This window comes from Poecilia formosa, unplaced genomic scaffold (assembly GCF_000485575.1).
Source record: "Poecilia formosa unplaced genomic scaffold, Poecilia_formosa-5.1.2 Scaffold412, whole genome shotgun sequence".
NCBI lineage: Eukaryota > Metazoa > Chordata > Actinopteri > Cyprinodontiformes > Poeciliidae > Poecilia > Poecilia formosa.
The window spans coordinates 147,429-173,736 of NW_006800351.1; the positions used below are offsets into that span (position 1 = coordinate 147,429).

A 26,308-nucleotide genomic window follows, 5' to 3' on the forward strand; every position below is an offset into this window, starting at 1 on the left:
TTTCATTTGAATGCCTAAATTCCTACATGCTTTAATCACTGGACTACCAAGCATTAAGTGGAAAATTCATCATTCAACATCTACTGACCTAGCGCACAAATAATCAGAGAGAGAATGAACAGAATCATTAAATTATCAGAATATGATTAAGTCACTGAGCAAATAGAAAATGTATGATATAGTAAGAAAAAAGCTGTAAAATATTATAGTTTACAATAATTATTCACATTCAAAGGCTTTACATCTCAATACATACACAACATGGCCCCTGAACATGACTTCAATCCAAATATGATTCATATATTAGAATTTAAATAACACAGAATGAACTATAGGCTAAAACAATAGCCATCAATAACCTTATACAAGAATAAAAATACAAAAACTGTATCCTAATATCATTGCATTACTCGCTTCAGATTTAATACATCATCTGTACATCACAGTTCTCGTCAGTTACAAGCCAGGTAGAGCGTTTCATACACGATGTAACCGACTGCCATCGACTTGATTCAGAATAGATTCGGTTTTTTTAGAAGAGAAGAAAAAAAACCCACTTCTGGCGTTCCCTTGACTTTATAGACAGATACAGCAATTTTATCGGTTTATTTGGATCAGATGGATTTCCTTAAACTGACATCCAACCACTCACTGCACACTCAGCTGAAGGAAGAGCGGCCTCCAAACAACCTCAAGGTCAAAAATAAAAGCCTTATAACATACTGCTAAAAAAATTAATTAAATCATTCGCTTTCATTTCTATTGGGCCAAAAGCAAAAAAAATAAAAATGAAAGATTAGTAAAAAGGGCAGAGAGCCCGTTGAGGCAGCCATCTTGTAGGCCAACAGCTTTTTCTGATTGCTTCTGAGTGATAGAAGGTGAATGTGTCTGTTCAGCATGGGGAGGTCAGCACGAGATTTTACTTCCAGTAAAGATGAGCCGTCTATGCCAACAAAACAGGAATTTTAACCATGAAAACCAGTAAAATGGGACAAATTAAAGGTTGCCAATGCAGTTAAAATAACCACTTGTTTCTTTAAAAAAAATTAAACTAAGTATCTGGTCGGCACGAGAGTTTATTTTCAGTAAAGATGAGCCGTTTTATTTCATCAGAAAAAAAACCCGGGGAATTTAAAGGAACCAACTCAACAAAATCCAACACGGCCAATTATTGGAACAGTTGCCAATGCTGTCAAAAAAATATATATACATTTTAAATTTAATCTACATTTCTGGTGCCCAAAGTGTGGGAAGAAAAAAAAAAACTGCTTATGCACTGATGTGTATTAGGTCAGCACAAGACTATTTTCAGTAAAGATGAAAAATAGTAATCAAAAGCAAAAAAGGAGTTTAGGGGAATTCACACCTCAAATGCAAATTAAATGGCACAAACTAATCTAAAACAACCCATTGCGCAAGTGTTGCCAATGCCGTTATGTTTTTAACTTTAACTACATCTCCAGTGTGGGGAAAAACCTGTCCGTGTATTGAATATCTATGTGTTCAAACGGGATTTTATTTTCAGTGTGACAAAACCAAGATGAGCAAAAAAACAAAACATGGGAACTTTGGGGAATTAACAGCACGAAAGCAAGTAAAATGGTGCAAAAACATATCCAATTTTCTATGGGTTGCCGATGCTGTCAAGAATACCCTTAAGAAAAGATTTACTTGAACTCATGCCATGAAAACCAGCAAAATTGTACAAAATCAACTATATAGGTTGCCAATGCTTTAAAAAATATTTTCCCAACTGTGGGGGGAATAAAAAAAAAAAAACTGGCTATGCACTGAATACCCATGTGTTCAGCACATCAGATTTTATTTTCAGTAAAGATGAGCCATTCTATTTAATAAAAAGAGGGAATTTACGCCATGAAAACCACTAAAAATGGTACAAAAACAAATTATAGGTTGCCAATGCTGTCAAAAATACCCATTTCTTTTTTTTTTTTTAACTTAAACTATATCTCCAGTGCCCAAAAGAGAAAAGCCATAGGAACAAAACTGGCCATGCAGGAAAGAGAAGCAAGTGATGAAGTAGAAGCTAGTGGCATGTTTACCCGCCCCGATAGAAGAAAAACAAAAACAATCTTAGTAACAGCTATGAAGGCTCACTCAGACCCACGTCTCACTGCAGACCAGCACTCTGCTTTAATTGGACTGCAAGTACCAAGAGACTGAAAAACAACTCCAACACCATGGGAATAAACAGAGGAAATAAAAAAAATAAAGAGGACATGTGGGATTAAGAGACTGAATCAGTTTACAGTATCTGTCACAGCTAGAGAGTAAATGCACTAAAAGTCGGGCTTTTACGACAACTCGCACATATAACGTATGATTAGGATATGGTTTTAATTAAAGATATCTTGTCAGGCTCTGGTTCATAAAAGCTAGATTCTGTGTTATCGTTGAAGCAGGAAACCAGTCCGTGCGTTCAGGATAGTCCTAGCAGTACCCAAACTCACTCCATTCCCCTCCCGCCCCCGAACCCCAAACTCACCCCCACCTGAAGCAGAATGTACAAAATGGTGGAAGTCTCATCATCCATACGTGGAAAAAATGCAACAGAAGCCTCACAGAGAGCACAAAGAACAAGCAAAGCAACCCTGAATCCAAAGTTGTATTTTCCCCCCATGGATCTACTCAGGAAAACAAACGAGGTCTAGATGCCAGCGTCTCTAAGAGTTTGTTTACGTTGCTGTGATGAAGGGCACTAAAGAGGGCGTTATTCTGCTCAGTGATTGGCCTCAGATTGTGCTCCTATAGGCCTGGGTTTTGGTGCCTCTGGTAGATCTTTCTCCACACTTCCTGGATCTTCTTGCACCACCGGTCAGCGTTTCCACTGGGGTCCATCAGGTAGTACGTCCGGTTCGGCTGCAGCAACACGAAAAACAAAAAGGCAACAATTTAAAGACTCGTTAGAAAAAGATACCAGAGCGTCTTCAGTCAGAAGCTTCTTCAAATTCACTGGAATACAGACTGCTACAGGAGATTTTTTCCACCAACACCATTTACAATGACTCACTGAAAAGTTTGAACCAATACGAGTTGCAACATTAAATTTCTGTTGGGATCAATAAAGTATTGTTGAATTAGAGCTGTTGTAAATGTTTTTAGTAATTGAATAATCAATTTGATAATTAAATTTTCCCCATAAAATATTGGTAAGTTCTGTCATAATATTGACCCAAACTTTCATATCTGGGTTACTGAAGATATGTACAAAGGAGAAGGAAATGGATAACATTCTGCTGGACAATAAATCGTCCCAGAAGTTAATATTGTTGTTTTGAGACCATTTTCAAGTAATGTAATCATAATGCAAGAACATATTTTTAAAGATTAATAAACTTTAAAACCAAAAGAAGATTTAACACTGGAAGATGGTTTAAATATCAAATGAAACATTTGTTCTAGTTGAAAATTTTTATCATCCTGTTCTTGGTAGAAAGAAACAAATCCTGATAATGATATTCGTTTTAATTTATGACATCTGACACCAGTTTTGTTTAGTCTGAAGGAGCAGTGGGCCAGGATCCCAGCAGGAACAGAAAAACGGCGGTTACCGTGTGAACGAAGAAGGTTTTGAAGTTTTTGGCCTCGGGGCGCAGCTCGGAGGACCAGGGGATCTCCCCCTTCAGGACCCGGTTGACGGGATCCACGTAGTACAGGTGAGGCCCTTCGGTCAGCAGCAGCTGCCTCCGGCGGGCGAACAGGCCCTGCAGGGAGCCCAAACATTTCAGCAACAAAACATCCACCACCATGTTTCACATCAGTGATATCAGTAATTATTGGTTAGTTTTTGTTTATACATCTTAATTACAGCCAAACTGGAGGCGTAACATTTCCGGTTTTATCCATTTTTCCCCTCCATGTTTTTTATTTTTAAGCACTTTAGAGCCAAAGTGAGGAAACTTTAAACTGCTGCCAGTTACCAGTAGGCTGTTGCTAGGCAACCAAAGTTTGGGGAACCTTTAAACTGCTTCTTACCAGCAGGTCGTTGCTAGGCAACCAGAGTGCGTTGATTCCACTGACCTGGAATATTCTACCAGATGCTGTACATATTGATTACGTGCGTTTATTGTTATCGATTTATTGTCCAGCTCTAGTTTTCACCAGGAGGTTTTGATGCTTTCAGCCTCCAATTGTCCATCTATAAAAACTCTGAAGAAAATGAATTAATGAGATTCAACATTAAATTTTCCTTTGTGATCAATAAACTTTTGAATTGAAAGAATTGAGCTCCAGTAGAAAAAGAAAAACTCAAATTTACAAAATTTGAGTTTTTTTCTACAAAGTTTTAGACTTTTTTCTAGAAATTTTATAAGATGGTATCAAAATATTTGTAGTTTGAGAAGTTGCAAAATAAAAAAAAGGGAGATTAGTCTTAAATTTTCTAAAAAAAAAAATGTATAAAATAAATTCTGAGTTTGGTAGAAATTTCAGAATTTTTACTAGCAAATTCTCTTTTCAAAGTTTCATCAGGCTTTACTATTTTACAATACATTTAGAATTCCTGAAAGAACTGAACCATTGAAAGAATATTTGCTGTACTTTATTTTTACACATTTGACCAACAGTCAACCCGTTTCAGTTTATTTTAAATTGGAGGTTTTACTGCTTATTGCGCTGACTGACGAGATTAACGTTTTCAGATGTTTGACTCAACATGTGGAGCTGTTGGTGCATTTCAGTGTGCTGTTCTGCTGCAGAGTTATTAAATAAAAGAGTAATGCAGTTAGTTATGCCAGACATTTATTGAATCACACACACCTTGCGTTTATCCACTGGTCCCATCTTCAGGATCAGATTATTCTCCACAAACTGATGCCTGCAGAATCCAAAAGAGAAAATCTCAGCACACAGACACTAACCAACCAACTGAATCGTTTCCTTTCAAAATAAAAGCCTCGAGCACAGTGAACTTACCAAGGGTTCCCATTGGTCTGTTTGTCCAGCAATAATTTCTTTTCTTCCTCGGTGAACAGCAGGTCCAGCTCAAACGAGTTGTTGTCCAGGTCATGGATGTACTGCTCGATGTTGCTGCTGGACCGCTGTGGCGGCGCCGAGTCGTGCGGCGACAGGGAGTGCGACGAGCTCGACGGCGCCACCTGCATGTTGCTGAACTGGCTCAGGAGGTCGTCGTACTGAAATTCACAGTTAAACAAATCAAACTTCAGCAGCTGGTGAGTTATCCTAAGGCTTCAGTATGTTTTCCAACAGGGCTGCTAGAGCAGGGGTTCTCAAAACAGGGGTCAGGACCCCCAGAGTGCTCGCGAAATACCAAATGGATGGTCGAAAGATTATTTTCAGATTCATCATAATGAGATCTCAGGGGTGGAGGGCCAAAATAAGAACACATCAATAACTGTCGTAAAGAAAATGTGAATGTAATAAATGTCCCATTAAATATACTTTAAAAGATAAACAATTTTTTTTTTTAAATTAAGTCCTTTTAAAGCTGCAGTATGCAAGTTTTAAGATGTTTTTACATATTTCTTTAGGTTTTCACCAAATCCTAATATTAGACAGATAATCTGAAATAAAAAGATCGATTTCCTCCACCTCCTCCCTGAAGAAATGCACCAAAACCAATCACAGCCAGGAGGAGGGGCTTAGCGCTGTCAATCATCCTTGTGAATGTGCTGCTAAACACAGATAAACAACTTACTGTTACAGGAAAACAGTTATTGGTGGCTATGCTAACTAGCCTAGCATTCATGAAAGGCTATGCTAACAGGAAGACACCGTAGTAGGTGCCAAGACCCGCCTCTGATTGGTTGTTTCCATTTAGCACTGGGAGGAGCTAGAGAAGCTACTTGTTTTTCCCACAGATTATCTCAAACTTTAACTTTGAACAAAAATGTAAAAACACTTTTTGGGCGACTCACATTCCCGTAGCAGTCCTCATCGTCTTCAGACATTGCTGGCAGGTAAGGTGTGAGCTTTGGGGGCGTCTGCAGGTGTAAGTCACTCCAGGAAATGGTGTCAAAGAAGGGATGCTGCCTCAGCGGGTCGTACCCTCCCATCTCTTCACAACCGAGCCGCTTGGATGGGTCCAGTGACTGAAGGGAGGTCAGAGACAATACTGAAATAAACCATCCTGCAAACACATTGGATCTGAATTTCACCCAAAGATGCTCCTTGGACTGACGACTCACCAGAAGTTGCTCGACTAGATCCTTGGCTTTGGGGAAGAATTTTTCTGGGAACTCGTACTCCAGCTTTATTATTTTCTGGAATATTAGGTACTCATTTCTGTGACAAATAAAAAAAGTTTCCTTTGTTAGCTCCTGTTTTACCACCATCACACTTAATACATAATTTTTCAAATCAGATAAATTTGTTTTTTTTAAGTGCAACACATTACATAGCAGAGGCCCTACACTGTAAAACCTCACCAATTATTTAGTCCAGTTTCTAGTGCAAATATCTCAGTACAGACTAAGAAAACTAATTCAAAAGTTACTTTTCAGCAAGATAGGAGCTCATTTTAAGAGCAAATATTAATGAAAAATCACGAGTTACACCAGCAGATTTTATTTACAACACATTTTCCCCATATTGTAAGTTAAATAATCTGCTAGTGGAACTAGTAGTTTATTATTGACTAAAAACAAGCTCTTACTTTTAAATTTGTTTTCTTATTTCAAGTGTGTGAAGATATTTTGAACTTAAAACTAGACCAAAAGTGATGGTATGACTGTCTTTGCAGTGTAAATTCCCTCCAAGCCAACTGGTATGTTCAAACGGATGTGGTCCAACTGGAAACCGATCTGGATCAACTGGTTTATGTTTCAAGAGTAGTTTGTCATATTAAGCAACTTTTCAGACAAAAAAAAAAAAAAAAAAAAAGGATCGTATCGGCAAGCAAGGCATCCTTTCAAACAGCAGGTTGCATTTTAAACAAAATGAAGATCTAAAATGAAACAAAAGGGTTCTTACCCAGCTCTGAATGGTGGTAAACCAGCCACCAGCTGATAGATAATACACCCCAAAGCCCACAGGTCAGAGCTGCACATAAAACAAATATATTTAAGCAAGAAAGTCTTAAAATCTGAAAAGAATAAAATTATGTTTTTGAAAAGCACCTCTTGCAGGCTGATTTTTCTGTTAGCAGCTCTGGAGACACGTACTGCGCTGTCCCAACAAAGGAGTTTGCTCTCGCTGCAAAAAAAACAAAACACATTTTTATGAACAGAGCTTGTACAGCCATAGTTTTAGTTTCCTGAAAACTTTCTCCCCAGCAACAGTCCTAGCCAATGCGTGTCTAAAGAGAGGTGAACTTCTCCAAAAACGCTTTGTAATCACATTTAGAGACAAGTTAGAAGTGGCAACATGCATCCTGTTCATGCGTCTTATCCAATTTTTCCTCGGATGTAAAAGCTCTGGTATACTTGATATGCAGTTGGCACAAACTGGATTCTACACTAATAGACCCAAACTTTAAAATAACAGAGTCCTCAGGTACTTCTACAGGGTGTTAAACCTAGTGTCCAAATCAGTGATGACATTTCATACTTAAACCTAATCGAAAGGATCAAACTGGATTATTTCAATACCGTCTGCAACTTACATGCAGGCTAAGGTGGGATACTCCTCCAGTCCAGACAGAGTTACTGAGGCCACTCAGTAACTCCCGGCTGGCTCGCCACATTTAGAGGTAGCCAGGAGCTATCGAGTAGCCTTCACTCTTAGTATCGTCTTATTGAGCTTTTGTAACTGCCGTAACATTCTTCAAAAAGTGGCCCACTCCGCCATGACGTCACGTCAAAACATCCTATTCATTCGTGAACCTTGTCAGAAAACATCTGGTTGCTTAACGTTTTTATTTAGTAGAGTTCAGACTAAAAATGGTCAGAAGTTTCCCCAACAGAAGGAGTTGTAAACCAAACTTGTAATTTTATGGTAAACCTGATGAGGACAAGAGACTTGGATGGATAGCATTATGGAGAAGGTACCCAGCTAATCATTAGAAACCGTGGAGAAAATGCTTCCGTCATGTAGCCTAGCATGAACAAAACTGGTTAGCATCTTGATATTTGTATGCATTTAAATCTGTTGCGTCAGGGAAAACGCCATTTCTCACAGAGAGAAATCATGACGTGTGAATTCAGGCAGATTTCACCTAAGGACAAGGTCTGGGTCAGTTTCTAAGCTAGCCAATACCGCTAATTATGAGCCCAACTAGGTGCGCTACTTCCACAGACAGAATAGCTCGGTTTGAACAAGAAGCTATGGCTACATTAGCAAAAACAAACGGAGTCACTCCGTTCAATACTCCATCGTGTGGTTAAGTTACATCGCTGCAAAGAGTCAAGAGAGACATAAGCTGCGTTTCCATTAACCACAAAACTGCACAAATTGAAATTACAAAAACAAATACAGCAATTCTGACAGAACGTTTGATAGGAAGTTTCTGCATTTGGACGAGTTGATTTTTCAGTGATATCCAAATGGACGCATGTTGCAAAACTGAAATGAAAACATTTTCACCAATGCGCCACATGATCAACATCCAAGTGTTACTACTGGCAGAAATGACAAAGACAGGAAGTGGTAGGAGGAGGATGGTTTGTTTTTTGTGCACATTTGTAAATTAACCCCCTGCACTGATGCTGTCAGTAGCAGAGCTGCTCACCTCTTTCACTGGAACAGGGAGGAGGAGTTACGCCAGTATGGGGAATTGGGGCTGCTGCTATCTCTGACTCATCTGGTGTTAAATGTAGTGAAAGGTATAGGGACAAATTACATAGATATCCTGCTGAACATTTTCCTTCACTGATTAAATGCTGGTCTCCAAGCTTGAAGGGGAAAAACTGTTCTGAATGAAAAACACCGATATAGTGTATCGATGTGGATTAATATCAAAAACGACCAAGTTAAAAAAAACCTTCGACTGTTGCCAATTAGCTTAAGCAAATAATCAGATTTTACAGTCTTATACATTTCTCTTGCATATAAATTTACAGTCTATGTCGTTATAACTTTTCTGGTAATGAACCAAACTTTTATTGTGAAAATTCAAACGGGTTACTTCCGGTGCCAAATCAGTGTCCAAAATTGAACTTTGAAAAACGACTCATGCTGTATTACGGTGCAGCGGTAAAGGTCTCTGTGCTGCACCCGAAACCAGCAGTAAACATGCAAGAAAACAACAAGACAAGATGCATTCAGCCCAATGGCAGGAGCAGGTTAGGCAGGTAGCCAATCTGCAGGCGTGTGCCCAGAACGGCATCAAGCTCAGAAATAAGCACAGCCATGATAACAAGACTAACACTAAAATCACTCGTTATTTACACACATGATTTAAGCAACAGAAAAAACACATTTAGCCACTCAAACTCTCATTGCCAGCTAAGCTAGGTTGGTTTAATCAACTCACTGGTTGCCTAGCAACGATCTGCTGGGTAACTCAAACTGCAATTTAACATTTTGAGACTAAACTGCAGTTTACGGCTTCCTCAAAAACAAAAACACGGTGTGAAGAGGAAACTAAAACAGGAAAGTTTGGCAGTTTCTCAGATATTTAAAACAAAACAACCAACTGTTAAATGCCGACTTTGAAACCTTTTCTATGAAGCTAGCTAAGCCATCAGGTCGATAATCGCACACTATTCCACCCAAAACAAAACGTTTGTCTTTTCCTCTTCTGGAAACCCGATTTTATCATCTTTCAAGGCAGTAAGGTTATTATAGCCATCATTCTTCTTTTAAATGCACTAAAAGAAACTTCATGCAGATACATGTGGATGTTTGGTCAGGGAATGGTAACATTTAATTTTTTACTGCCAAAAACGATTCAAAACAAAGATAACATCCCTTTTATTATTGTTAAAAATATTAAAATGAATGTCCAGGAGACAAAATCCAAAACCAGTCAGGAATCTGTTTGTGACGCAGGGGGAATGGATTACTGGAGCCAAGTGGAAATATTTACTGTAACACAGATTATGACTAAAAGCAGCAGAGATGGGCTGAATTGATGTTTTTGGCTTCACGTTATTGAAGACTCAGTTTTCTTTGCCTGCTGATTCAGAGTTTCACACGAAGTAGTGCTACATTTACTGGATGGTAAACCGTCCCAGTAATGATTGCAATCAACCATTATATTGTTGTTTGAGCCCATTTCAAATAAAATAATGGCATAAAAATTTAGGCTTTCCCTCTAAACGTCCAATAAATATAGAAATGGAAAACTTTTCAAATATCCAAAAAACAAATGAATAGAAATAAAATGGATTATGATGTTTCTGTAATTGCTCATTTGACACGTGTAGCTGAGCAAAGTTCGGCCTTTATTTTGAAAGGTTTGCATTTAGCATCTAGCTACGTCTTATTTCCATTTAGCTCGTCAGTTTGAGCTGGGCGTTGTTGATTTGGAAAATATTTAAACACCTTCTGATGGATATGCAGTATGAATATGTTGGTTAAGGTATGAAATGTGTTTTGATTCATTCTGCAGGAGTTGAAACAAACTCAGCTGTTTGGTTTTACCTTGTTTACTGTCAGACGACAACTGTTTCGCTGTTCCAAAATCGGTTATCTGGATGTGCATCTCCTCGTTCAAAAGAATATTTTCTGGTTTCAAATCTCTGAAATAAAAAAAAATGATAAAAAAAATGTGCAGAGTCAAATACCAGCAGAGAGCACAGGAGCAGATCCTTACCTGTGAATTATCCCCTTTTTGTGTAAATATTCTAGAGCACAAACTATTTCGGCCGAGTAGAACCGTGTACAGGTCTCATCAAACGAACCAATTTTGCGAATGTATTTTAGCAGTTCGCCGTTTTTAGCGTAGCTAAGACCAAAATCTATAAAAACGTCTGTTAAGGAAAACTTTAAACATCTGAGCAGGTGAAATAAACGCTGAAAATCCAGAGAATTTTGATGCTAATGGAATAAAAACAACTTCCTGATCAACACCACTAAGCCACCATGTCGTACCAACAACAACAACCCTCTTCAGTACGGATGGTTTTACTGAGAAATGATGACTTGTTTAAAGTTTACTAACCAAGTTTCTTAATTTAAAGTTTGTACATTTTCTTAAAGTTTAAATGGTGGCGCTCTTATTGGTATGCTACCATGTTGTACCAACAACCATCTTCAGTAAGATGGTTTTACTGAGGAAAGACAACTTAAAGTTAGCAAATGTAATCTGGGGATTATTTTTTAGATTAAGTCACAATTTTCTAGAACAAGTATGTGTGTATATATATATATATATATAAATGTGAAGCATATGAAGCTTAAACTATGCTACTTTCTAGGCAGAACATATTTACAAACTAACTTTTTTTAATTTTGAGTGCAAAGTGACTCTTTGTGCAGTTTTGGCTTAATTTAAGTATTCTCCATGAAATCAATTACTAAATTCAGGGTCAGTGAAATCTTTAAGTTGGATAAAGAACAAAGTGCTTTAAAAATGACTTCAGCAGATAACAAAAAGGCTGAATGTTGCCGTTTTATCCTTCTGGAAACCCCAGAGTTTGGTTACCAAGGGAGCAAATACACAATAACTAAAACTAACCACACTCACTGTTACTATAAGCTCCAGAACTGGTCATTTTATAATTATAAAAAGTCAGTTTTACAGTGACTCATTTCTCACACAGTGTGACATCACCTCTGTTCCCAACATAAATAATTATTAACTGACCGTTGAAGAAAAAGAGAAATATTCAGAATGCTTTTAAAGGAGCATCAGAATGAGCGAGGTGCGTCTGAAAACGATCCGGCAGCCAATGAAAGGATACACAACTTCTCATCGTCTTGAAACGTGAAGTAGAGCTTTACAAAGAACGGGTGATCAAGATTTGACATCAAATCTCGTTCTCTTTTCACGTACTGGACTTTGTTCTCCTTCATAATGTGGCGCTTCTCTAAAATCTTAACTGATGAAAAGACAAAGAAGAAATATTTAAAACATACATTTTTACTAGAAGACTAACATTCAGTTAATGGTTGTGTCATTACTAACTTGCATATTCTTTCCCTGTGGCCAACTCTTTTGCAAGAACAACCTGAGGAACAAAAACAAGGAAAACATTAAATACATTAAAGTTGCAGTTTGTAATTTTTATAGAATATGTATGTTTTAAGTATTTGTTGAAAATGTCAGTTTGGTATGAGACTCCTCCTCCCAATGCTAATTACAAACAGCCAATCAGAGCCAGGAGGCGGGTTTTAGTGCTGTCAATCAACCTAGTAAAAACGGTAAAACTGTTTATCCGCCGTCATGCTAACCAGCCTTAGCATTCATGACATTATCTGCTATGATGTAGCCAGAGAATGCCAACTGCACCACAGCAGAAAATGCCAACATTTGGGTAATAATTGGCTATAGTCATTAGCATTCTAGCAACCACATAGGCCTGTCAAATTTTGCTGGATGATCAATTCTACCAGAAATGGTGATAATTATAATATTGCCATGCTATAGCTGAATGTGGCTAGCATTCTTTGCTAGCCACAGCATAGCAAATTATTAACCAAAGGTTAGCATTCCATGCTAGCTGCAGCATAGCAGAGAATGTCATGAATGCTAAAGATGGCAGTTGACTGCGGATAAACGGTTTTCCACCGTTTCCATTAGCATATTTAGTACGTAAAGATGATTGATAATCCAAGCCCCGCCTCTGATTGGTGGTTGTTGATGCATTTGATCAGACAGCAGTAGTAACCCAGAGAGGAGGAGGCGATCGATCTTTTCAGAGATTTGTCTCATAACTGTAACATCATGACAGTTTTAACAAATATGTAAAAACATTTTCAATAAAAGTTACTCTGCAGCTTTAATAGCTGCACCAACCAGATTTAAAAAACAAAACATCTTTTTGCATTCACCTCAGATGAACTGAGGGTGACTCATTAATCAAAAGAATGCTAGCATGTAGCAACATCTACCCTAAAAACAGAGGCAGGAATTCAGCTGCCGTACCGTTGAGAAGGAGCCCTCTCCCAGAATCTTGCCAAACTTGAAGTCCTCAGGCTTCTTCTTGCGCGGCTGCGGCATCTGGGCGGCCGGCTGCGCGCGGCCGTCGGCGCTCTGGGAGCCGCCGGGCGCTCCTACGGTGCAGGGCTGCGGGGATGAGCCCTCCATGTTGGGGCAGTGACTGCTGCTTGTGCTCGGGATGGCGAGTGGCGAACAGGAGTCAGGGTGGTTTCTGGCCATTGATGGATGCGAGCAGGAACAGATGGCAACGTTGGGCTGAATGGGCACAACATCATACTGGAACAGCAGAAAACATCCAATCAGCTGGACGCCTGCATGTCCTACTGTAGAACTTCCTGGGTTTCATAATTTATTCACTTCAAAACAAAAGCCCGTCACCACAACAATTTTCCTAAAAGATAAACTGTCAGAAATTATTGCGATAAGTGATTATATTAAGTTGAGACAAAGTAATAACGGTAATTAATAATGCCATAATACAAAACACATTCTCAAATATCAATAAACTTTAAATTTTAACGAACATTTAACAGGAACTGGAAGACATTTAAATATAAAAGATAAATTATGAAGTTTCTGTAAACAAAGTGGTCCTTTAACAAAAAGGTTGAAATGACACCAAAACACCAGACTGAAAACTTTTATCATCCAGTTTATGGTAGAAAAAGACAAATAAATCATGCAAATGTAAATTGAGTCAAATTACACAATTAATGTATTAATTGCAACATCACTAGTAATCTATTTCAATGTAAATGATTAAAAAAAATTTAACAGTTTTGCACACATCTGTACCAAGTTTGGATAAAACTAGTTTGGATGAAACATTTAACACATCTCAAGAAATCAAAGCTTATTTTGGTTATTTAAAATGTCTTCCAATTCTGTACAAAACCAGGGTTTATTGGAGGGTGAACTCATCAATAAATTGTTTCAACATGTCAATATCATTTACCCCAAAAATTTCTGGAACAATTTATTGTTCAGTAAAATTTGTCAGGTTTCCTCTCAATCTAATGTTTTCCTGATTTATTGCAGCCCAAGCAAATATAAAGTAAATAAAAGTTGAATTGTAGTGCCATAAAAGCCTCTGAAGATCGATTCATTTAAATAATCTGACTTCAGGTTAATGCGTTAAACCAGATATCAGTTCTGATCAATGAACTACTAAAAGTATTTTTTCTTCCATTAAATAAAAGCATCACAATTAGGAACTCCCACATAAATGTTTGTATGGATAAATGCAGATATTTATGTAATGTTTTAATTTTCTGTGATCCAGAATCAATCTGGTAAAATTTTAGGAACTTGATGGGTTTTTTACATGCAACTAAAATACATAAAATTCAACACTGAGGCATTAAAGTTTTAAACTAAAACGCCTCAATCTATGAAGTTGTGCTCCAAATATAATCAGTCAAACAAGAGTTTAAAGTCAATGACATTCAAAACCGCATGTATAGGAAAACTGATTCAGATCAGCATTAAAAAAAATTGTATTAAAAAGAACTGTTCACATTCTGGGTACAATATTACAAACTTATACCAAGACTTCAAGCTGGTATATTAGAGGGACATGGTCTGGTGTTGATAAACAAATAACTACCAAGGAGCTGCTTCCTGGCTTGGTGGTCCCACCCGATGTCAAGGTCTCCTCATAGAGCAGCAGCTTACAACACCCCAAACTCTAAATGATTTTATATTTAAAATAAAACAAATGAAACAAAAAGTGAAACCCACCAACGACATGAACCCAACAGTCACGTATATAGTGCTTTCTAACCTCTATACTTGCCGTTTATTTCAACGGCCGTTATTCGGACCAAATGCAACCATTAGTTTTTTTTTTTTTTTTTTAGCTTTTAGCTCGGTTAGCTTCTCTTCATTTAAAACCAAGGTGTGGCCTTTAGCTGCCCATTCCGGACTTGACTCCATTATTGCCAACTGTCCGTGAAATAACCTACAGACTCCGTTACTGAGTCAATCAACATAATAGCTGGTATAAAGCCGTGAACCAACATTTTCCTAACCATGTATACTTTGGTAACAACTAGCCTGTGCGAACTTTCCATGCTAACCAAGCCCTGCTAGCAGGCTAGCATTAGCATTTGCTTATCTTATCAAATAAAGCCGATGTTCTTTGGAAAACAGCAGCAGTTCTATAGAAAAGCGCCCCTTACATGTCAAAAATGACTGCGTGCGCATGAAGCAGTAAATAATGGTAGAGGATAGTGTTCCTAATGTATATGAACATAAACAATTCAAACTGACATGTCCAACTTTATCCAACTTGTGATTCTAGCTGCATTTAAAGGCTCTTCCCATCACGGTGATACTTTGAACGACTAGGGCGCTTTTTTCGGCAAAGCACCGGCCATCATTGACGGCAAGTTACAAACTTGATGCTAACATTTAACTAGCTTAGCATAGCAAACAACTTCAAACCCATCTGCTGTGTTCAGATTCTGGTTCTTAACGCGCTTTACGTTACTTATGTAGGCTGTTCTGTTGAACCTTTAAAAATGCAAATCGAAAACCACGAAATTGACACAAAAATAGTACCTTCTAGAGAAAGGTTGAACGTACTAAAGCTAACTTTAGCTTGCTAGCAACTGGAGTATCGGTCGAAAGCGCGAACCAACGCCAACACTAGTCGTCCATTGCCGAACAGGGGGGAATAGTCCTATACAGTTTCAAAACACACCATTATACACTCTTGAGTTATTATCTGCTTCAGAGGTAATTAAAAAGCAGGTCGTCATGGACTAATCCAAAAGCCGGAAAGCCTCAGATAGCTTAAACCCTGCGATGCTAACGATGCTAGTGAGTCACAGCGATATTTTATAGACGAAGGCCGCAGATAACTACTTCTTCTGATCCAGCTGCTACACGCCACAATCCGCGCACCGGCTTCGAAGACCCACTCTCGGGAAGTTTTAACACTTACCATCTGACTTGTAGCTCTTGCCATGTGAGTTTTCCGTGAGTATTTATTTGGAATAAAATAATTAGAGAAGCTCCAGTAATGGCTGCCTCCGTGCCTTCATTTTCGAGGTGTGACGTCGTTCCACAACAATGTTACCGCAGGACAGCAGAGGAGAGTCCTGCCGTGTCAGTGTCCGCCCCCACCGCCACGAACAACCCGCTGAACTTTATAGCGCAAGGCTCGATCATATTCGCACAACATGTGGCCTGCAAACTGCTTGGACCGCACACTGGAACTGGGTTTTATTTATTCTGCCATCAGTGTGCAACAACCTAGTTATGATTTGAAGACCAAGTCATGTAGTTCCTGAGTTGGGCCAGTTCTAGTGTGATCCAAACACATTAAAAAAAGCCATTTGTTTAAATTTCACAAATCAAATAATCGTTTTAAAATTTTTATTAAAACTATTAGAAAAATCAAGCCAAGTTTTTAAAGAGTGCAAGTGCAGCACTATACCAGTCCTAGGTGCATAAAAAGCTTTTACAAATCAAATAAAGGCTAAACAAACCAAAATGCCATTAGTATACAACAATCTAGTCCAGATTTGAAGAGTCTAAATAATGTAGTTCCTGAGTTGGACCACTCCTAGTGTGATCCAGATGGATAAAAAAAAAAAAAAAAAACTTTAAAATTGCTCTTTATTCAACTCTTACAAATCAAATAAAACTTGCATCAAAAAAATGATTTTAAATATTCTATTACTATGCAGATGACATCTAGCTTGTTTTACCCCAAGGAATCTGGAATAGTTAGCTTCACACACAAAGTTAATTTTAGTTGATACAACTTGCTATAAATTTTTGTTCTAAAGTCAAGGAATTTTGGTGAATTTATTTATTCACTGCTGCTATTAACATACCTGGTAAAATCATGGTGAATCTGATGGTTTTTTCCTTAATAATTCACTTTTACAGTCTTGTGTAGTTTATGTCTTGATCGGTGTTTCCCAGCCTGGTCCTCTAGGCTCACTGCCCTGCATGTTTTAAGTATTTCCTTGCTTCAGTCCAGCTGATTTCAATCAATGGCTAATTAACAGGCATTTTCTGAACTGCAATCAGTTGAATTAGGCCCGTTAAAGCAGGGAAACCTCTAAAACATGTGGGACAGTGCGCCTTGAGGACCAGGGTTGGGAAACACTGACCTAGACCAGGGGTGTCAAACTCCAGTCCTCTGCTGTCCTGCAGTTTTTAGATGTGCCACAGGTACAAAACACTGGAATGAAATGGCTTAATTACCTGCTTCTTGTGTAGATCAGTTCTCCAGAGCCTTGCTAACGACCTAATTATTCTATTCAGGTGGTGCAGCAGAGGCACATCTAAAAGTTGCAGGACACCTGCGGTCTAGATGGTTTCTACATGCTACAAAAAAACTACATTTTCCATTTTCAACACAATAGCTTCATTGTTTGAAAATCATTGTATCTTTAATTTATTTACAAGTCTCCAACTTTTAATTGTGTTGTTATTCAAATGCACTACACAAAAAAATTAGGAAATTTTCTAGTCTTTTCTGGAAAACATTATTAGTCTTCATCTTCATCATCTTCATCTTCACGCTGTGAAAGTGTCGACTCGTCGTTGATTCCTGAGTTTTCAGGCTCTTCGCCATCTTCTGATGCGTCGCTGTCTTCACTGGAATCATCATCTTCAACAACACTAAACGGAAATCACAATTTAATGTCAAGAATAAGACTGGATTTTTAATCTAAGTAAAAATGCTCATCAAAGATACAGTTATTTTCAACTTAAATTGGCTTAGGCTTAAATTTCATAACAAAACCAGAAAAGAACAGTTATGTTGCACAAGAAAAGGAAATGACCCAGCATTGTTTATATCTATATAGCAGATGTAAAATCATCAAAAACACGTTGGAGGCAAAACTTTCTAAAGTTTTCAGTTTATGCATCTCAATTTTCAGTTACCCCAAAATGTTATAGACAAAAACAATGAGGCAGGTCTTTATCCTCCTGTACATCATCACTATCAGGTTTTATTGCATTGTTTTGGTGTGGAGCTCTTCAGACAGCAGCTTAACCAAACGTTATTCTGCTGTGACACCAAATAAAAACCAATAACAGCAGCAGGTCAGGATGTCAAGCTCCAGCAGCATCACACAACTTTCTCCACTGCTTAACACACATTTTATCTGAACTTTAACATGTTTGTGGCTAAATCTGAATTTATTTAACGCTATGAAGCGTTTACCTCAGAGGTCTGTTGAGATTTCTACACTCCACTCCAGAGTTAACATCAAACGGGTCTGTAACAAAAACAAAATTTTACTGCAAATTATATACCTCTCTCTAGTAACTCACATTTTCCAGGCAGATAGCACCATTTTATAGCAAATGACTTAAAAAGAATTGACTTCGTAATTCAACGCCTTGAAATTGGGCCTCTATCTCTTTAAGAAGCTCCTGCTCTTTCTGAAGCTCCACCTCCAGGAAGTCGTCCCAACATGGCTCCTCTATTAACCCTTTAATATTTTTACCAGTGTTGCTCTGAGCAGCAGCTCCTATAATGAGCTCAGCAGCTGTTTGCTAATTGCTGCTGGCTAGTCTGAAGGAGCTGAGAGTGGGAGGAGCTGCGCCTCGGGGGCGGGGCTAGGTCCACCCAGGCATTTTAACAGCTGAATGGTTGCCATGAAGATTAAAGGATTTCTGAACCATGCATGAAAGAATCAAAGCAACACTCAAGGTTTGATTCTTGATGAAGGAAAAACATTAAAACATGATGGGAAGATAAAAAAGTAGATTTGCCCCTTTAATACTTTTACTTATTGATCAGAGTGAAATCTTAAAATCTTATTTGAAATAGAAAACAATAATATTACTTTAGTTCTTCAGAAAACTCAAACTTTTCAATAAATAGGAAATATTTGAAGTCATAGAAACAGTAATAAGGCTGAGATAAATAATTTCCGCCGTTTTTTACCAAACTCTTCTTCTTCTGGTTTGGACGTGAGAAACTCCTTCTCCACAGTCAGCAGCTCTTCCTCAGAGCGACATGCAGCGTAGCGGTCAAGAAGAACTCTGTTGAGTTCAAGAAACACCGTCCCCCACTTGAATTTCTTCAACAGGAGAACCGCCAGTTCCTCAAACCCTGCAGCAAACCACAAACACCTGCAGCACACTGATGGAGAGCTGAAACGTTTGCAGTGATGCAACACAGTCACTTTTCTATTGATCAAGGCTGCAGCTAATGATTAGTCTATTGATTATTCTATTGATTAATTGGCTAAAAACTGGGCACATTCTGCAGATTTTTAATTTTACCAACTGGGTACACTAAATGATGCAAACAAACAATTTAATTCTTTTTTAAATAAGAAAAAAAACATTTTATTTGCAGCATTCCTTTAGTGAATTTGAAGCAGGTGAAGCTAAAACTGCCACTAAATCAGATTTAGATAAATGTGTTTTAATCATAAGTGCAAAATGTATTTATTTTTTTATACAGTTTTGCCTTATTTGTTTTGAATATGTTGTTTTTGAGTCTGTATACTCCAGTTAATGATTAACTGATTAGAAGATTAGTTGAAAATTATTTCAATAATCGATTAATTCTAATTAATCCAATTAATTGTGACTGATCATGATTAATCATGTTAGTTGCAGCCCTATTAAATTAGTTGACGATTATTTCAATAATCTGATTAATCACAATTGATCTGATTAATCCGACGAATCGTTTCAGCCCTCCTGTCGATCACTGCAGCCTGAACTCTTACCGACGATGGCGAACGTGGCGGCGAACGCCTCGACACAGGACAGTTTGCAGGGCTTGCCGTAGTTGACCGGGTTTGCGGCGACGAGGTACGGCAGCAGCCTGGGGTGGCTGCCCACCATCTTACTGAACGGCGTCTCGTCCAGTTTGGCCCAGGAACAGTCGATCACAGCCAGGCCGTTCTGAGCCACAATCTCTCTGTAATCCGATCAAACATCAGAAAGACGAAGGTTCTTAGAGACAGATCATCAACAGAGAATGAGGAAGAACAGCTGGACGACATGGCTGAAAAAAATCAGTTGATATTAATAATTATTGTTTAGTGTTTAAATATCTGAAATACAACCAAACTGGTGGTGTGACCTTTCCTGTTTCGTCCAGTTTTCTCTCTACGTCGTTATTATTTTTTAGCAGTTATGAAGCACAGTGTCAAAACCTTAAACTAAATTTTATTTCAATTATGTATTAATATTGATCATGCATTGATCGCGGTATAGGTCATTATTGATTTGTCGGCCAGCCCTTGGAGAAACCACTGCATACCTGTCTGCTGGCGTCACATACTTGGTTCCCATGGGACTCAGGATGAGTCCGCTGAACCTCTGGTTGAGGCGCAGGTTGCGTACGAAGCCTTTCCGTACCAGCTTTCTGCCGGTGCAGCGTTTGGGATCGCAGTGACCCAACTCCCACATGGCGAGGGGGCATGGCAGCTTCACCTGCGGGGCGTCCGCTCCCTCCTCTGGGTGGAGGCTGGCTGGAAGGACGGAACCAAACCAGGAGAGTCCGCAGTGAACGCTTCACTTCACCAGAAATAACATCTACATTACTGTATACTGGGAAACGCAATTTATATTCTAAATGTTGTAATCTAAAAAAAAGAAAGAATAGTCATAAAATTTACAGATCTAATAGTATCTTGTTAAACTAACCATTTGCCATTAAAAGCACAAATTTAATTTGTTTTAATTTTATTTTTTGACAGACCAACTTCAATTAACATATTTGTCAAGTGGAAGGAAAATAACACATGATTATATATTTTTTTTTTTTTCAAACAAAACCTCCAACATTGCAAAATCTTACCACGTTTTATTTTTGGTCCTTTTGGTGCAAATATTAGCAAACTTCAAATAAGAAAAAAAAAAACTAAGTCACAAGTAACTTTTAAGCAAGATATAAGAACTTTCTTTAAGTTAATACTTTCTTAATATTTATGAATAAGTACTGGCTTCACTGGCTATTTCGCTTATAAGCAGTAATAAACCAATACTGTTTATTTATTTCCTTTATTTTACAGTTTAAAATAAACATGTCACATGTATTAAGAAATTAACTTATAATAAGCTCTTTTAATATATAAAAATTGCAACAATCTGGTAAATTAGTTTTCAAAAAAAGAAATAATCAGTGAAGAAACATGATTATGATACGAGTACGTAGACGTGAAACACATTTTTTGTTACCTTCTAAAGCAGAGTGCATTTCTTCAGTAAACGTCTCCAATGATTTTCCCTTCATTTTATGCCGTTTATCTTTGCCTTTGCTGTCTGGTCGCACGAACTTGCCTTGTTTCTTTCGCCCCATGTTGCCAGGCTGGGATCTATTTTCAGGCGCTGTCCGCTAAAATATCAACACTAAGCAGCTTCTTGGCGAGCCGCGGACTCTAAATTTCCTTTCCTGAAAAGGTTTTCAATTCCATCTGCTCATAAAACATCCAGAAATCCAAACATTTCCTCTCAATCTTAAGTTTTTAATCCTCCTTTTCACTTTACATGGTGGAAAACACGCTACACTGTAGCCTGGGAACACTGCGCATGCTCTCCGGGGTTATTTTTTTTGTCACGTGACCGACCACCTGACACAACAGACGACGGAACCGGAAATGTAGCGATTATTCATCCAAAAATCCATTATGTGGAGTTTAAATAGCGGAATATATGTTTTATTGAGGACATGGCTTGTTTGCGTGTCGCTTTTCTGTAAGTTTTCCATTCTTAATTTTTAGTAAACAAATAGCTGGACTTTTATTTGATAATCGATTTGTATTTTCTATCCAGTCAGCCTCGGATTGGCTGGGAAAATGAAGATTGTGGAGGAGCCAAACACGTTTGGGTTGGTGAATTAATGTCTAATATGTCTCAGGTTTTCTGCTGCTGTTTTGTCTTCACTGGTTTTCTGTGTTTTCAGGCTGAACAACCCGTTCATGGCGCAGGGAAACAGGCTACAGCCCAAAGTCTCTCCAGCGCCTGTGTCTGGTAAAGTGAAATGATCTAATTTAAAACCTGAGACATCCTTAAGGTCATAAAGTCTGATCATTTTGGATACAGCCGCCATAAGCTTAAAGTCAAATTTTAATAACCTCTAAAAATTCACCATAAAATAATGAGATTTAATTCTGGAAAACCTTCGGTTCCCTGGACTTCCCTGATGGCGGTTACCTCGTCGTTTCTGGTGTTCCTCAGGGATGTGTGCTGAGTCCCCTGCTGTAAATCCTGTTCATAAACTGAAATGGGATATTTACTTCCAGTAATCATGTACCATTGTTTGATTTGAAATCTGAAATTTATCTGTATCTCATCAGTAACTGTAGTAATATTCTCTTAAAGGTCCGGCGCATCTTCATCGTCTGGCAGGAAAGTGCTTCAGTCTCACAGAATCGATGTGAGTGAAACACCCTGACCTGAAGAAGCAACATGCATGTGTTTGATCCATTACACATCTGATTGCATGTAGAACCAACAACACACCTGTAACCGGTTCTTCTGCAGGTATAAATACGAGTTCTGTCCCTTCCACAACGTGACTCAGCACGAGCAGTCATTCAGGTGGAACGCCTACAGCGGCATATTGGGGTAAGACAACACCAAAACAGATGCTTTCATTAGAGGTTTTAATTTGTGAATTATTATTTTTAAGTGTTTCTGTGGGTCTTTGTTGTTTTCTGGTAGGATCTGGCAGGAGTGGGAAATTGCCAACAATACTTTTACAGGCATGTGGATGAGAGACGGCGACACATGTGGAACCAGAAACAGAGAAACAAAGGTGCTGAAAATACAATTATTCTTCTGCTTCAAACAAAGAATAACCAGTTTCCCCCTCTGACCAACCAGGTGACTCATCAGTACTAACTCTGGTTCCTTAAACCTGCAGTATATAACTTTTACAAAAAAAGTTTGATAAAACTGTCACCATGTTGTGACAGTGTAATATGAGACAAATAATCTATGAAAAGATTGATCTCCTCACTGAGCTACTATTGCCCTCTGAAGAAATGCACCAAAAACAACCAATCAGAGCCAGGAGGAGGGTCTTAACGCTGTCAATCAATCCCATGAACCTGCTGCTAAGTGCTAACGGTGAAGAATCAACTTACATTTACAGGAAAATCATTTGTCCTCTATCCCAGGTGGCTATGCTAACTAGCATTGATGTTTGTAACAGAAGAAGCAAAGAGCAAGCAGGAGACGGGTGAGCATGAGAGTGACCCTCCTCCTGGCTCTTATTGATTGTTTCTGTTTTAGTGGTGTATTTGAATTAAATTTAATTGAATATTTTATTAATCCCAGAGGGAAATTCATAATTAGTAATGGTCTACTTTTACAAACTCTCATTTAAAAGAGAATATATTTCAGTTCTAATGAGGCATAAATCTCATCCTAACGTGGTTTTTTTTTTTAAATCTATTTTTAATCGCTAGAAATGATAAAACATTTGGTGTTGACATGTTGGTATGGAGCCCCAAATGAACACCTGCTCAGGGCCCCAAAAGGCTTGGGCCGTCCCTGGGGAAGTGGCGTAGCTGGATTTTAGGTAAAAGAATGAACCCTTGACTAAAGATGGGTCATGTTTTGTTTAGGTGGTTCTGGTTTGCAGCAACAGCAGCAAACTGGTCCAGGTGTCGGAGCCAAGCACCTGCATTTACTCGGTGACCTTTGAGACACCGCTCGTCTGCCATCCACACTCACTGCTGGGTAAGTCTGGGGAAAATCACCTTCCAGAGCGTTGTGCATGTCAGCGCTAATGGCGACTGTGTTTGGTCTGCAGTGTACCCCACCCTGAATGAGAAGCTGCAGAAGGAATGGGACGAGGTGGAGCAGGCTCGCTACGATGGCCTCATTACTGAGCAGGTAGCAGATTAAAAACATAACATTTCTGACCCGCCTGAACATTAAACCCACCAGGCAGAATGCTGCTCATGTTTCTGTTTGTCGCAGGGCTACAACAGCCTTTTGAGAGACGTTTTTGAGGATGCTGGACTCCTGAAGAGCAACAAAGTGACGGAGACTGTTGCAGAGGCTGAAACACGTTCAGAAAAACACAACTCCTTACAGAAATGCCAAGAAGTATGCTGATTAGGAATGCAAACAATTTACAATTAATCATTTATTAGGTTAAAATTGTCTTCAGTCAAGGTTATTGTAGTTAACTAAAATGAACAAGCTAAAAACTGAAATTGAGAACATTTTTGTCAACTAAAATAATTAAAAAAGGTGTAATGAATGGGAAAAAGTGTAACTAGCTGGAACTGTACTGTCCGTTTATAAAACTAACTGAAGCACACTAAAAATAGATATAATAAACACTGTCTTTGTGTTTATTAATCTATTTATTAGCTTGTCAAACTGATTCCTCCAACAGAAAAGCAGTTTACATCAGTTACCGGTAAATTACAGCACTCCGTACTGGCAATGCTACTCTTGTCTGCAAAATGGCGACGGCAAAAGCAGTTAAACGTCAGTCATTTATTGTTCAACAATAATTGGATAAATGTTTTGAAATTTATATGTACTTATTACCCAACCTTAGCATACATAATTACAATAAAATAATTATAGAAATCAACCAAAGTACTGCTACCATATTTAAAAAAAAACCGGGCAAACCCACTCTTAAACTAATTAAAACTAACTAAATTAGACGAGCGAAGTGTCACAACGAAATAAAACTAAACTATAATGAAAAATCCAGGACATTTATAACGCTGGTTCCAATCGATTAACTAATCACATCCGCTTCAGTTTTTAGTGTGGTAGTTTCGTCGCCATCCAGCAGAGGGCGCGGCTGGTCGTAGCAAACCCATTTGATACTAGATGGCGGAGTCCGGTGTAGGATTCAAAATGCACTTTATATGGTTCTGTTTTAAAATATAAACACCCGACAAGCCCCTTTAAGGAGTCAACTTAAATTACTTAATAGCGCTCATTCAGCCGAGGTGCTGCATGACGGAGAAGGGGTAGCATTTTATGAAACATTTAGCACTTTATGCTACGGAAAGATTACATGAGAAAACTTAAAATGGCGACATATCAGTTAAGTTTGTCGATCAATAAGATCGGTTAACTTTAGATTAGTTCATTAACCGCATTCTTAATATTGGTTATCTAAATATATGGGTGATATTTATTTGTATATTTTTGTTTGGCAGGATTATCAAAAGCAGAGTGAAGAGGTAGCGAGGCTGCGGGCTATCCTCACCCTGAATAATATTTCCTTTGAGTCACAGCCAAGTACGTTAGCTCAACAACATCAGTCTGTTTATAATGTCTTAATTTTTACTGAAGCATGGCTGTTTTCTGTGTGGTAGATGAGGAGAAAGGTGCAACGACAGCCCCGGCAAAAGATCAACTGAGAGGAGACACGGGCCTTTTTGACCAGCTGTGAAGATTTCCATCACAAACAGGATGTTCAGTTTTTTTTTCTGGTCAGTTTGAGTCTCTGAGGTCCACAAGAAAACAGTTCCTCATGTTTGGATGTTTTATATGTAGTTTGGACTTTAACCTGTGTATTTATGTTATGTGTTGTTCGGATGCAACAACATTGGAATTAAAACAAGACCAAAAAAATAAATAAAATGCAATATGTTCTTATTAAATACAAGAATAAAGTCATAATATTATGAGGATAAAAATTGAGCGACAAAGTCGTAATAATACAACAAACCCTAACTGATAAATATACCGGATGACTTTATTCTGGAATTACAAGTTTATTTGCTTATTACGACTTTATTCCACAACTTTATTTTCTGGTATTACACCTTGTAAAAACCTTAAAACTTTATTCTGATATTCTTATTGCGATTTTATACTTGCTGAGATTTTATTGCATTTTTTACTAGTTGCTCATTATGACTATTTTTACGACTTTAGTTACTCAACTTTTCTTGTGTTATTCTAACTTTATTCTTGTATTTTTATGACTTAAGTTGCTCCTTATTATGACTTTTCTTGTGTTACTTTGTTCTTGTATTAATACAATTATTTAGGTAATGACTGTATTAAAGGGATAAAATGATGAAAACCTGAACCTGGAGATGAACAGTAATACTTCAGCATATTTGATGGTCTACATAAGGGCGTAAGGGAAACATGTCTTACTTCCTCTAAAGTTTCTATTTAATTTCTAAGCTGATTGATCTGGAACACCAGCCATGACCTTAGTTTGACCCCGCTGACTGCACAGCATCTTGAAACATTTCTTACCTTCTAAAATAACTTTTGAGGTTCTGCAAGAAAATACCACAAAGTGCATCTGCTGCGCTGCAACACAGAGGAGGTGTGACAATAAAATGAGAACAGCAGTTCATTTCTGACAGGCAGAGAATGGACCGGACCGAACTGAACAGAACCAAA

General features: G+C 38.1%; 3 protein-coding genes and 1 long non-coding RNA gene across 5 annotated transcripts in view; 2 read left to right on the plus strand and 2 right to left on the minus strand.

Moving 5' to 3' along the window:
- LOC103155087 (3-phosphoinositide-dependent protein kinase 1-like) lies at positions 1-17,097 on the minus strand. 2 transcript variants are annotated; one of them, XM_007576623.2, is made up of 14 exons: positions 16,810-17,097; positions 12,950-13,240; positions 11,990-12,032; positions 11,766-11,903; positions 10,676-10,820; positions 10,504-10,601; positions 7,098-7,173; positions 6,952-7,020; positions 6,168-6,264; positions 5,898-6,071; positions 4,936-5,153; positions 4,780-4,837; positions 3,573-3,725; positions 1-2,880 (listed from the first exon to the last, which is right to left on the minus strand). In XM_007576623.2, exons 2-14 carry the CDS (start codon positions 13,181-13,183, stop codon positions 2,767-2,769), a joined length of 1,617 nt encoding a protein of 538 aa, XP_007576685.1. In that variant the 5' UTR covers positions 13,184-13,240; positions 16,810-17,097; the 3' UTR covers positions 1-2,766. The 2 variants fall into 2 exon arrangements, with proteins under 2 accessions (XP_007576685.1, XP_007576684.1); XM_007576622.2 differs by lacking the exon at positions 16,810-17,097 and adding an exon at positions 15,912-16,226.
- LOC107833608 (uncharacterized) overlaps positions 13,253-26,308 on the plus strand; it is a 19,427-nt gene continuing 6,371 nt past the window's right edge. Inside the window, exon 1 of the long non-coding RNA XR_001659370.1 lies at positions 13,253-13,369. This is a non-coding gene — a long non-coding RNA (uncharacterized LOC107833608). The remainder of the gene's footprint in view (positions 13,370-26,308) is intronic.
- On the minus strand, positions 17,350-21,479 carry LOC103155093 (ribosome biogenesis protein TSR3 homolog). Its single transcript, XM_007576631.2, has 6 exons — positions 21,140-21,479; positions 20,220-20,430; positions 19,681-19,874; positions 18,885-19,052; positions 18,156-18,210; positions 17,350-17,605 (listed from the first exon to the last, which is right to left on the minus strand). Exons 1-6 carry the CDS (start codon positions 21,258-21,260, stop codon positions 17,473-17,475), a joined length of 882 nt encoding a protein of 293 aa, XP_007576693.1. The 5' UTR covers positions 21,261-21,479; the 3' UTR covers positions 17,350-17,472.
- On the plus strand, positions 21,520-25,980 carry LOC103155092 (N-acetylglucosamine-1-phosphotransferase subunit gamma-like). Its single transcript, XM_007576630.2, has 11 exons — positions 21,520-21,655; positions 21,734-21,788; positions 21,864-21,931; positions 22,283-22,337; positions 22,445-22,528; positions 22,625-22,718; positions 23,533-23,647; positions 23,721-23,803; positions 23,891-24,019; positions 25,102-25,183; positions 25,261-25,980. The coding sequence occupies exons 1-11, from the start codon at positions 21,589-21,591 to the stop codon at positions 25,335-25,337; spliced, it is 909 nt and encodes a 302-aa protein (XP_007576692.1). The 5' UTR covers positions 21,520-21,588; the 3' UTR covers positions 25,338-25,980.

Bases quoted from the DNA above. Each gene is read 5' to 3' on its own strand.
- LOC103155087 (XM_007576622.2), bottom strand. From the start codon at position 15,935: ATGGCAAGAGCTACAAGTCAGATG. The intron at 13,241-15,911 runs GTAAGTGTTAAA...CTGCTGTTCCAG, and splicing joins CAAGAGCTACAAGTCAGATG to TATGATGTTGTGCCCATTCA. The intron at 12,033-12,949 runs GTACGGCAGCTG...TTTGTTCCTCAG, and splicing joins GAGAGGGCTCCTTCTCAACG to GTTGTTCTTGCAAAAGAGTT.
- LOC103155093 (XM_007576631.2), bottom strand. From the start codon at position 21,260: ATGGGGCGAAAGAAACAAGGCAAGTTCGTGCGACCAGACAGCAAAGGC. The intron at 19,875-20,219 runs GTATGCAGTGGT...ATCGGATTACAG, and splicing joins TATGTGACGCCAGCAGACAG to AGAGATTGTGGCTCAGAACG. The intron at 19,053-19,680 runs GTAAGAGTTCAG...GGTTTGCTGCAG, and splicing joins CGCCACGTTCGCCATCGTCG to GGTTTGAGGAACTGGCGGTT.
- LOC103155092 (XM_007576630.2), top strand. From the start codon at position 21,589: ATGTGGAGTTTAAATAGCGGAATATATGTTTTATTGAGGACATGGCTT. The intron at 23,648-23,720 runs GTAAGTCTGGGG...TTTGGTCTGCAG, and splicing joins CCATCCACACTCACTGCTGG to TGTACCCCACCCTGAATGAG. The intron at 23,804-23,890 runs GTAGCAGATTAA...TGTTTGTCGCAG, and splicing joins ATGGCCTCATTACTGAGCAG to GGCTACAACAGCCTTTTGAG.